Here is an 11,917-nt window from a genome sequence, read left to right on the forward strand (position 1 = left end):
TTGCAGTGCTAAGCAGAGCATTTGGCTCTAAGAAGTCATACTTTTCACATAGCATAGCCTTCCACTGCAAGCCAATGGCTATGAGACTGATGGTCTGTTCCAAGACTGGAGGGAAAAGGAAGTATATTGGTTTCCAGTATGGCACCTTCCTCAGGGATCTTGGGGATCATTTTAACCATAGATTTTCTTTCATGAATTGACCCCGAAACCCAAATCCTAGATGCATTGAGGCTCTTCTACACAGAAGTCAAAAACTCAGTGATCTTGACAAACAATAGAGAGTACACACAACCATCATCCACTAGACCCATCGGCATTTACAATGAACAGATGTGCTGTTCCAGGAGACAGCCCCCAGGCATCTTAGGCTCACACGTACACACCTTAGGCTCTCCAGTTCTTCTTATTATTTGAACATAACAGGAATCTCCCAGACCTTCTTCTTTCCTGAGAATCTGAGACCTGTCTGTATGGAACAGAAATTTACAGAGCCTCTCTGGACATTGAGCAGTGGCCTCTGAACAGTATAGTCCAGTCTTCTCTGACAGGCCAGCCTCTCCCTCTTCCTTTAGCCTTCCCTCCACAAAGCCACCCTGTGTTGCTCCCAAAACTCTGCACATACACTCACACTGCTTTAGATTAAGTCCTCCCTTGGCCTGGACAGACAGTGGTAGCAGAGATCATAATGATTCTGATGAGAAAGTTACAGCTAACACTGAGTGGACACTCACCATATGGCAAGCATGCTAGTGCATGCTCTTAGGCACTACCTCACACACTGCAGAGAGGGAATACAGAGTCAAAAGGGTACACAACTTGCCAGTAAGTCACAAAGCTACTAAGCCTTGCTGCCAGGTGTCAAAATCAAATTCAAATGCTGCTGACTTCAGAGCCTGTGTTTCCAGCCATGCTACCATTTGGCCTCAACAAGTGGCTGTAAAAGAGTGGTGAGCACAAAATGGTTCATACTCCTGATATGATCAGGACCTAGACCTTTCCAGAGTCACAGCCTAGACCACTCTGCAGCAACGTGTTGGCTCTGAGCTCTTCCAGGGAATGGACTGTCTGTCTGATTCACTTTCATGTGGCCAGCACCTAGCAGGGGTCTAGGCGCATGGTCAGTGCTCAATAAATGATAAATGGATTAATGGTTGCATGGGTGCATGAATTCATCCCTCCATCCAAATCAAACCTTGACCTTCTCCAGATACTCTCCCAAGATCCTCATGACTCTCTAATCTTCCCCAACACCACTTTCTATTTAATTGTTGAAGGTACCCTGCCTTGTAACATGCATTACTTTTGTCTGCAAGTTACCGATGCCTCCCCAAGAAGACCAGAAGCAATTCAGGAGCTGTGATGGCATTTTTTTTTTTTTTTGCACAAGTCACCTAGCTCAAGGCTAGTCACAATCCTCACTCAGTATAAACACTGAGTAGTCCTTCCTGACTAAGGAGTAAAACCCACCCCTGAGGACTGACCCTTTGTGCTCTCTTTCCTCTGTCCTGTGTCTCCTGCAGGAGCCTCCTCTGGCATCATTGACCTCTTGCCATCCCCCAGTGCAGCCACCAATTGGACTTCAGGACTTCTAGTGGACAGCAGTGAGATGATTTTCAAGTTTGATGGCAGACAGGGTGCCAAGATTCCAGATGGGATTGTGCCCAAGAATTTGACAGACCAGTTCACCATTACCATGTGGATGAAACATGGTCCCAGCCCTGGTGTGAGAGCAGAGAAGGAAACCATCCTCTGTAACTCAGACAAAACAGGTAAGTCTCTAGAGCGTGCTGTTATGTCCCAGCTGGTTGGGCACAGACATAGCTGTGGAGGATGTATAGAAAATTAGGAGTGTCACAGGTGCTCTGGGAATATATTCTGGTGTCTGGATTTCTGGATGCTGAATTGCTGGGCATGGAGTAAAACAGCAACAGGAAAGCAGGGAAAGTAGGAGTACAGATACAAAGAATGAAAAAGCTGCAATTATTGGTCTTCAAACTGGGTTCCTTGGAACCCCAGCATCCCCAGAAATGCTTTAGGGCTGCTATAGGTAAGGTAGAGGAATCTTCATCATTGCTCAATAAAATATTTCCACCTTGAAAATATTACATTAAAAATTTCCAAAAGCCTTCTTTTGAATCAAAGGGTCCTCCTAATTCAAAGTAGTAGTTTGGAAATCATTGCTGTTTGTAATAATGACATCTCACAGTTGTGCATTTTCACCATGCTAAGCCTGGGCAAGGCAGTTCCCTACACCATCCCTTTTTACTTCTGTGACCTTGGGCAAGTTGCTTAACCTCTCTGTGCCTTACCTACCCAGTGTATAAAGTGATCATTATAGTATTCTCTTCCCCGTGGGGTTTTTAGATGGATGAAGGGACTTTACATACATGAGGTGCTAAGAACAGTGTCTGGAACATAAAATGTGTGGTTAGTGGTAGATGTTACTATTCTAATCAGTTTTCCACACCACTACAAACAATTTTATAAAGGAATTATTGTGTTTTTCATCTTAAGGGTAAGAAAACATCCTTGAGAGTTTAAATAACTCATACTAGGTACCTACAGTTACTAAGCATCAGAATGGGAATGTCACCTTAGATCCAACTAAGTCCGAACTCTGTGCACCCCACATACACCCAAAGCACACATGCAAGCACACACATACACCCTTGCGCAAAACTTGCAAGTCTGTCTTTAATTCTCATTTCACAGTTTCCTGTTTCAAATACAACTTTTTAAAAAAAAAACTTTTTAAAAAAAAAAAGCCAGTAAGTCACAACCATAACAGGAATAACAGTAAGAAGACAAGGCAAAGGAATGGCTGGCAGCTCAGACCCCACTGTGAGACAGCTAAAGTTCCTGTCTCATCTGGACCACACCTTAAGTGTGACCCTTGAAAGCCTCCACTTCCCCATATGTGAAATGGGGGAAATAAACATGAAATAAAGTTGAAATCATTTTGTAGCACCAGATGTATAATCAGGACTCCATGAATTTACCTGATATTGCCATTATCATTTTCATTAAAATGACTATCATTGTTACCGCTTCTTGTTTTATTCTACTTCATGCTTCTGCAAGAACCTCCACATTCTGTATTGCAATTGACCTTTATAACATTAATGCGTTTTCTGGATGTGGAAACTAAGGCATGGTGCCTGGTTCTTCCCTGCTCACAAGATGAGTCTATAAAGGAGTCAGTTCCAGCAACAGGTCTCTGGACCTTCAGGCAGAAAGGACTCTCCATGAGCTGGCTCTAAAGCTTGGAGTTGAGCTTGGTGGCCTGGCCCTGGCAACACCTGGTGGTGTGCCACTATCCTGGTCCTGGAGCCAAAGACACAATGAGACAATGGCTTACAACTCTTCAGACAAATGCAAAGCAGCTGAGAGAGGTTCAGGGGCCACACACATACATGGTCAGTTCTGAGCTGTATCAAATGCTCTGGGAGGCAGAGCAGACATGAAGTCCCTCCCTACAGAGGGGACAACAGGAGTGTGGAAGGTCTCGTGATGGCCTAGGACAATGCAGACTTATACCAAGAACAGCAGGGTTGGTCCTAGGTCCTCTTTTGGTATATTTCAGGGCCAGACCGTTGCACCAGAGATTCTCAATAGAATAAACCAGCAAACTTGTAAAAAGAAAATATAGATACGGGGCCCCACCCTGGGTCCATAAACCAGCATCTCAGGAGACTGTATTGGGCAGTCATGGCTGAAAGCTTCATGAGACAGAGATGTCTGGTGTCAGCATAGCCGTCCACCAGCGAGCTGGGCAGCACCAGATTAGAAAGGCCCATGCTGTGCACCATCACCCTTGTAGAAAACCATACTTTACAGCAGCTCAAGATTGGCACAGAGAAGATGGAAAATTTTTCTCTAACTTCTCTGACTAAAAAAAAAAAAAAAAAGCTGTAAATACATCCTTATCCTAAGTCAAAATATTAAGAATAGTTTAAAGCCTCACCAGGGCTTTTTTATTATTATTTCAGAAAGTGTTTCCAGTTATAACAGCAATGCACACTTAGAGTAGAAACCTGAAAAGCACAGAAAAGTATCAAAATATACAAACCACTCAAAATTTGAACACTTAGGGAGATATTATCTGATAACATTTCATTAAAATGTAATTTTTATTTCTATGCATATGTAGAATGTTCTTACCATTTTAATATATTTTTATAATAATGTGATACTATTATCTGTTTCCTTTATATAACTATATCTAGATCATTTCTTTGTGTGATAAAATATTCTTAAGAAAATAAATTGCATATGGAGGAGTGGCCCAAGTGGTAGAGCATCTGCCTAGCAAGCAGAAGACCCCGAGTTCAAACCCCAGTACTGCCAAAAAGTTTAAGAAAGAAAGAAATTAATGGAAGTTAAAATTCAGCTATGTGAATTTGTCACAATTCATTTGATTTGCTACCTTTTTTTGAATGTTTAGATTGCCTCCTTTTGAATGAAAGTAAAGCAATGCTGTCGTGAGCATACTGGTATATAATTTTGGGACATTTCTCATTTTTTCCTGACTGGAAGTTGAATTACTAAATCAAAGAACATAAATGTTAAGAAGCTATTAATGCAAATTGTCAAATTGCCCTTCATGAAGATCACATTACTTTCTGTTTGGTAATAAGTAAAAGTTGTTAATGCCAGCCCATCGTGAAGTAATTTATAAATAGATGAATAGCAGAATTGATTAGTCAGCAAAAGCTAATTGCTGGGAAGAGACAAAGAGAAAAAGAAAGTCACTATCACCACCACCAAACAAAACTCTCCATGGCTGACACCATCCTCATGGTTTTCCCTCATGCACCATCCAGTGACCTTATGTGAGTATGGAGGGCAAGGGAAGCTCTGCTTGGCCCAAACATTCTGACACAAGTATCTCTGCATCATTAGGTGCCACCATTCTCAGCCACAGAAGAGGAAGTTAGAATAGAAAGGTCTTATTGGCCAGGATGGCAGGTTTTACTTCCAATCGCCTTCCACTTGCCAGAACGTGCTCATGTTGCCTCACCTCTCCATGGGAAAGCTGTGAAATGCATTAAACTGTGTATCTACGAGCAAAGGAGACAGGGCTTAGTGGACACATAGCAGTGTCTGCCTGTGGGGCACTGGTGCCTTCATCCACCATTGCCTCCCCCTTCCCTGTGTGAGTGATGCTTTTTGTGATTACCCTTCATGATTCCTCCTCAACAACTCCTCTCTCTATCAACCCCCTCCTACCCACACATCTACTCCTGCCGCAGGGATCCCCTTGTCCTGGCCTCCGTCTTCTACTCCCTCTGGATTCAACCAAAAGCAATGAATGATAAGTGGCCACGGACAGTGCTAGTCACTTCCACACTGGGCTTTCCAAGAGACAGGGGCTAACCTAACCCAGCACTCAAAGGCAAGAATGGCAGAGCTGTCAGCCCAACAGAGCTACAGTGGTCCTCCTGCTTGGTGGGAAATGAAGGGGTGTGTCTACATCCCCACAGAGAACAGAAAACCCCTCAGAAGGATTAAGATTGCTGTAAGAGGAAGTGGGAACTTCACTCCTCCTTGCTGCTTGTGGGCTGAGTTACAGCTGCCCCTTCAATTCCAGGAGTCCAGAACCATAAGGCGGAGGGAGGAAGAAACCACCTAGGCTAGAAGATGCTCTGGCAGAGGCAGTCTGTTCTTTCATTCTTCTTGGCCCACCTCCTCACCTCCAACCTCTGCTGACTCCACATAAAGCTAAGAAAGGCATAAATTCTTTCTTCCTGTATTTTCCCAACAGTTATTAACATAAAATTAGTTACATGATCATGAGGGGTACAAGAAATATTTACTAGGCTCCCTATAATCAGATGAGAACATTTTGCCAATCCAGTGGTCATCCAGACACTGGTCACACTTGGCAACTGCCCATCCTCCTTCCTGCCCTTCTTGGGTTACATTCTGGAGAACGGCAATACTTGAGTAAAACAGCATCTGACACCACTTTCTATGTTGCTGTGCTCCCGAGGCACAGTAATGGTCTTTAGGATAACTAACAGTCATTGAGCATCTGTTCTGGGCAGATGCTTTACACACATTTCCTCATTGTATCAATTAAGATGCTTCCTGTTACAAGGAATGGGAAGTTCACATTCAACTGATATCAGATTGCTGCAAAACCAAAATAGTGCAGGGAATGTGGGGTTCTTTTAGCTGAAAATGCCCAGCACTGGGATGGTTTCATAAAGTCATCCTAAAAAAGTAAAGTGTGATCAGGGTTCTGGCTCCTCTTCTCTGCAAATTCTCAGCTCTGTGCCACACTTGTATCTATTTAATGTTAGCAATTATAGCTGCAGCAGCTCCAAGCCTTCCAGTTATACACTGCAACTCCCAAAGGGAAAGCTGTCTCTTCTGCTTGTTTCTGCTAGGATTTTTCCCAGAACTACTCAGGAAAGCACTCTTATTACTGGCCTGAGCTGAGTCCTCCCTTGTGACCAAAAGAATGGTCCAGAAGATGGGCATCCATCCTGAACCAATCCCTATGGCAGGGGGAATGCTAGAGCCTTTCTGGACAAAGCCGATCAGAGCTCAACCCTAGAAGCAGGATTGGTGTTGATTTCTCTCACATAAACTTTCTACAAGAAACCTTGTGCAGGAATCAATCACAATATCTAAGTCACAACCTACATTAGGACAGCTTACCATTCCTGTCATTACATAGTTGAGATAACTGGGGTTCCATGAGGCTAAATAACTCTCCCAGTATCATGAAACACAGAGCTCCCCTGCAAGCCTGTCTGAATCGAAAGTCACCTGTTCATGCACCCAACAGTTATGGAGAATGAGCCTCTGGTAGATTTCCCTATGTACTATGACAGTAAAATATGAATTTCCAAGTATTGGTCAAAGAACAGATCCTCTTCTGCCAGTTGGTAGTGTCTTATGGCTACAGGTATCCGTGGCTGGCTCCTGACATGAGATTTCCTAAGCAGGAAAGGAGGCTTTTGTAACAGAGGAGGAAAGGGTCCCATGGATTGCTTTTGTGTGGGGATTTGGTGATCATTCATGCTATGGAGAGACACAGAGTTATGAGTGGTGCTGGAAAGTCAATTTACACCCTCCTCCTAGCAACTAAACTAAATGTGAGCTAGTTCCTCTAGACATACATTAGGTAGGCTAAAAAGATGTACCGTTTGGACCTTCCTGAAAAGTCAACTACATTAAAGGAGCCCAGAGCAGCTTGTGTGGTTAGCAGAGAGCCCCCTTAACCTTCTTGGACGTGTTTGTACCCAAGAAAAATTGCTTGTCAAGTTGAGTGAGTAACTTTTATCCTGCAACTGATGGAGTATGTGAGTATAAGTTGGGCTGGTGTTTAAAGCCCAGCCAGATTTAGGGGCACAAGTTTTGCTGTGGGCCCTCCTGAGACTTCCTCTTCCATTTCAGTGAGCGCCACTATAAGTGCTTAGAACATCCATCAGAACCAGTTGTAAATGAGAAAGGAGAGCCCATTTCTTTGTCCTTTGAACTGTGCTAAGTGATGTGTCACGTACACTCCCCTGGCAGAGACTAAGGCTGGGATTTTCTTACTTCCCAAATTCTGCGTCTGCTTTTCAGAAATGAACCGGCATCACTATGCTCTCTACGTGCACAACTGCCGCCTGGTCTTCCTCTTGCGGAAGGACTTCGACCAGGCCGACACCTTCCGCCCTGCAGAGTTCCACTGGAAGCTGGACCAGGTAAGGCTCCCAGGGCACACCCGTCCCACTGTCACCTATGCAAGGTTGATCCCTCTGCTCCCAGAGTAATGGCAGTGGAGAGATACCTCTAGGTCTAGTCACTTGCTGCTTAAAAAAAAAATCATAAAGTATAATATATTTACAGGTAAAATACCGCAGCAAAATCCCACTGAACAATGAACAGACGCTTAAACAATGAAGGACAGAAATGTAAACAGGTCATGTTAAGAGGGGAGTACTCATAAGAGAGGGAGGGTAAAGGAAGTTGAAAATGGTGGCTGTATTTTGTACACATGTATGAATTTGAAACTTGTCAAAGTCATTTTAAGAAAGGGGGAAGAGGGAGAATAATAGAGGGGATGAATCAAACTAGGGTACATTGTACACATATATGGAAATGTCACAATGAAACCCCTTGTACAACTTTTATATACTAATAAGCACTTTAAAAATCATCTCAGAGAGGCACCCTTCATCTTAAGGTCAGGATGAAACCTGCTTCCTAAAAGTCAGTGGGAGAGAGAAGGACCATACTCCCCACCTGTGACTCTGCAGGTCCAGCAGACCTGCCCTCATGCATCTTTCTGATCTATTCTGCATTGAGCTCATGGAAAGTGGCTTGTCTTGAATATCAGGCAAGTTTATGATATTTATTAGCACATCTTTATATCGCCAGTGCTCCATGTCCCCCCTCTGGTGCTCTGCTGCCTACTTTAGGTGATGGTGCAACTTGCTCATGGTGACAGGAGGTGGAGAACAGAGACCTGGGAGACTTTGACATAGACAGTGACACAGTACCATGAGCAGTGTGTGCTCTTTTCTGAAGTGGAGAGTCTGACTCACTCCTGAGCCTCATGACTTGATCACAAGGACCACTGCATCACACTTGTCAATGACAAACCAAGCATCTGGCTTGATTCCAAAGCTTTGAAGTGTGTATTTCTGAGGGCTGTGTAGCTCTGGCCTGTACTCACTCCTTGGGGAAGTGGGGTGCTGCACCCAGAGGAAGTGTGGGTAGCAAGCCTAGAGCTGTGGAGCAGGCCTTCACTTAGATTTGAAAGGGGCTGGGGGTGTTTGGGGTTTTTGGTTTATTTAAAAAAAAAACAGTTACAAGTTATCAAAAGGGAAGATGCCAGCAGCCAGGGACAGGGGGTGTATGACAGGTGCTGCTTAAAGAAACAGATGGATTGATGCTCATGTTAGACTCTCACTGCCTGGGGCCCCAGCCTTTTGTCTTGTGTTTATTTTGTCTTTTCTATATACTGAGGTCCTCTATATTCTGGGGTCCTCAGGCTTCTTTTCTTCCTCCAAAGCTCATTGTGTATAGTACTGACTTGCCTTGTCTGTGCCAAATGTTTCCTAACCTGTACCCTCTATCTCCTATTATTGTTCCTATACCCCGTCCTCTCCTAAATCCCCAGACCCCACAGTGGGACTGACCTCAGAGAGAACTAATTCACAGTTAGATGTGTGTGATCACTTCGCTTCATCCTCACAGACGTACACATACATGCCCTTTGAAACAAAAATTCGTAATCTCTGAAATCCCCACCAACGGAGCTCCAGGAAATGTGACAAAATCAAAGACTCCAAACTCAGGAGAAAAATGTTTGGGGGTCAGTGGCAACTGCCTAACCCCCTCCCAGTAAATCCCATTCTGCTGGATCCAGGAATTCTGGAAAGATGGCATGTGGATTAGTCTGTGTTCCTCTAAGCTAGGAATTCTGGGCCCTGCAGAAATGGCACAATCTTGACATTGTTTGTATTTCTCAGCAACCTCACAGCTATGTCCTAAAGTGCCAGATGGCTTTTATGGTATGTTTTAAAATACATAATACAAATTGTAGTGGATTAAAATAAAGTCCATATTGTGAGGTTTTTTTTTTTTAATAAGAACATTGCTGCACTGATAGAGATAATTATAGATACCCTGCAGCATTTTCTGAGATGGGATGGAGAAGCACGGATACAGGCAAATGAAGTTGCAGGGTTTGAAATTAAAAATAGGCAAGGAAGGAATTCTGGTCGTACAGATAAATATATTTCAGAATCTAGCAATTCTGAAATCTGTTCATAAAGTGAATTTAAGGAAAGGCTGAGATTTACTGAACACCTTTCAAGCTATACTGGTCTCGTTAACGTACGTTTATAGGACTCATTCTGTGCCCTGCATGCTATAGCTGTGAGGCAACTCTGTGGCAGGCCTTTCCTGGCTCTGTGAGACAGGAGACCAAAGCCCAGTGACTTGCCCAAAGTCGCACAGCAAACTATAGCCAGCACCTTCCCTTCCTGTCTCTGATAGTGAGAATGTTAATTTAAATTTTAAAACATGTTCAAATTTAACATCTTAAATGTGTAGATCAGAATTATCTCTCCAATGCAAAATGTTCATAGTCTTGATGAAACTCTATGACAGTCTCAGAGAGATTCACTTTGTTCAAGTTCTGTCTTTGTCATTATCTTAGTCTGCTCAGGCTGCCATAACCAAATACCCTGGTCTGGATGGCTTAACATTTTCTCATAGTTAAGGAGGCTGGGAAGTCCAAGATCAAAGTGCCTGCTGATTTAGTTCCCATTGGGGCTCTCTTCTTAGCTTGCAGAGGAATCCTTTACACTGTCTGCATGTGTCAGAGAGAGACAGTGCTGATGTCTGGTCCTCTTCTTATTAGAAGCCAGCATTATCATAATAGGACTCCACCTTTGTGATACCACTTAACCTCAATTGCCTCCCAAAGGCCCCATCTCCAAATACATTGGGGTTTAGTGTTTCAAAATGTGAGTTTGGTTGTCACCCTAGTGTCTAACTTTGTAAAAATATATATATACTTGTTTTTCCATTGTATGCAAATTGAAAGAAAAAGATATACCATTTCTCTGTTGTATGTTGGATTATGTAGGAAATGTTTGTGAACAATTCAAAACAAAATGTGAGTTTGGGGAAGACACACTTATTCAGTCAATACCATTTCAGTGCTAAAGAAATTAACATTAAAAATATTTAACTAGAAGCCCCTGATCACTTGAACAATCACCTTCCCTCTGAAGGAAGCCACAGTGAGTAGGGTGTAGAAAACCTCAACAGTGCACATGACCCACCTTCTTCCTTACTCAGCTGCCTGTGTAGTCAGAAGTTTCTTGGATAGAAGTCATTTGATGCTCAGAATGTGTGATAAAGCCTTCTCCCCAGAAAACCAGCCTGGAGCATTGTCTCTCCCTTCTGCCCCTCCTTTCCCTCTGTTCCTAGGATTCCATACAGAACTCCATACTTAGTGCACTGCAGTTACCCTACTTGTACTGCCTGTCTGCTCACTTTGCACTGAGTGCCTGCAAGCAGGACTGATTCTCACTCATCTCTACTTCTTCAGTGCATTGTAGCCATGATCACATCCTTGGTGCCCAATAAGTAAATGTCTGCACAACAAGATCAGTGGGTACTAGTGGGATGGAGGAGGGGGAATGAAAGGGGTACAGGAGGGTGAATGTGGTCAATGTACTTTACATACTTGTACAAAGATAGAACAATGAGACCTGTTGCAATCATCTTAAGGGAGGATGAGGGGAAAGAGGATCAGTGATAGTGGGGGTGAACCTAAACATTGTACGTTGTAAGTATATATGGAAATGTCACAATGAAACCTCTCTTTACAACTAATATATGCTAATAAGAAGTTAATTTTTCTAAAAGGGAGAGATAAGTGAAACCAGGGAGGAAGAGACGAAAGAAGAAAATTCTGACCTCTTTTTCAAAACCTCCTGGTGATTAACTGATCTTTTGATTCATGTGATTGAGCAATTTAAACTTCTAAAAATTTTGCCAGTTTTTATTCTCTGGATCTCAAACACTGTTCGTCTTTGATCTTGGTAGCTTATTTCAAAGAGCCAGCTGGATTTACCACCACTGGGTCTATGCTGGCCTTTGCCACAGAGGACTTACGCTGATCTAATGTATTGTGTTGTAAGTAAACTCTGGACTGCCTTAGAAATTCATGAAGTAACATATCTGTTCTAATGCTCGATGGGGCTCATTTATTTCTTTACTCAACAGCTTGTTGTGAGCATAAACTCTGTGCCAGGCTCCATGCTGGGTACCCAGGATCACTGGCTAAAATAGAACCTCTGTTCTCTAAAAGTTTCCATGATCATGGAATCAAACAGACTGTTTACAGTTCCTGCAATAGGTGCTGGGGGTAGGTATGGAAGCCCTGTGAGGAACATCT

General features: G+C 43.2%; 1 protein-coding gene across 1 annotated transcript in view; it reads left to right on the forward strand.

The window, feature by feature from the left end:
- The window catches only part of Clstn2 (calsyntenin 2), a 565,999-nt gene that overhangs the window by 477,410 nt on the left and 76,672 nt on the right, over positions 1–11,917 (forward strand). Inside the window, exons 7-8 of the mRNA XM_074060266.1 lie at positions 1,521–1,769; positions 7,579–7,700. Of these exons, the coding sequence (XP_073916367.1) occupies positions 1,521–1,769; positions 7,579–7,700 (371 nt within the window). The remainder of the gene's footprint in view (positions 1–1,520; positions 1,770–7,578; positions 7,701–11,917) is intronic.

Source organism: Castor canadensis, chromosome 17 (genome assembly GCF_047511655.1).
Source record: "Castor canadensis chromosome 17, mCasCan1.hap1v2, whole genome shotgun sequence".
Classification (NCBI taxonomy): Eukaryota; Metazoa; Chordata; class Mammalia; order Rodentia; family Castoridae; genus Castor; species Castor canadensis.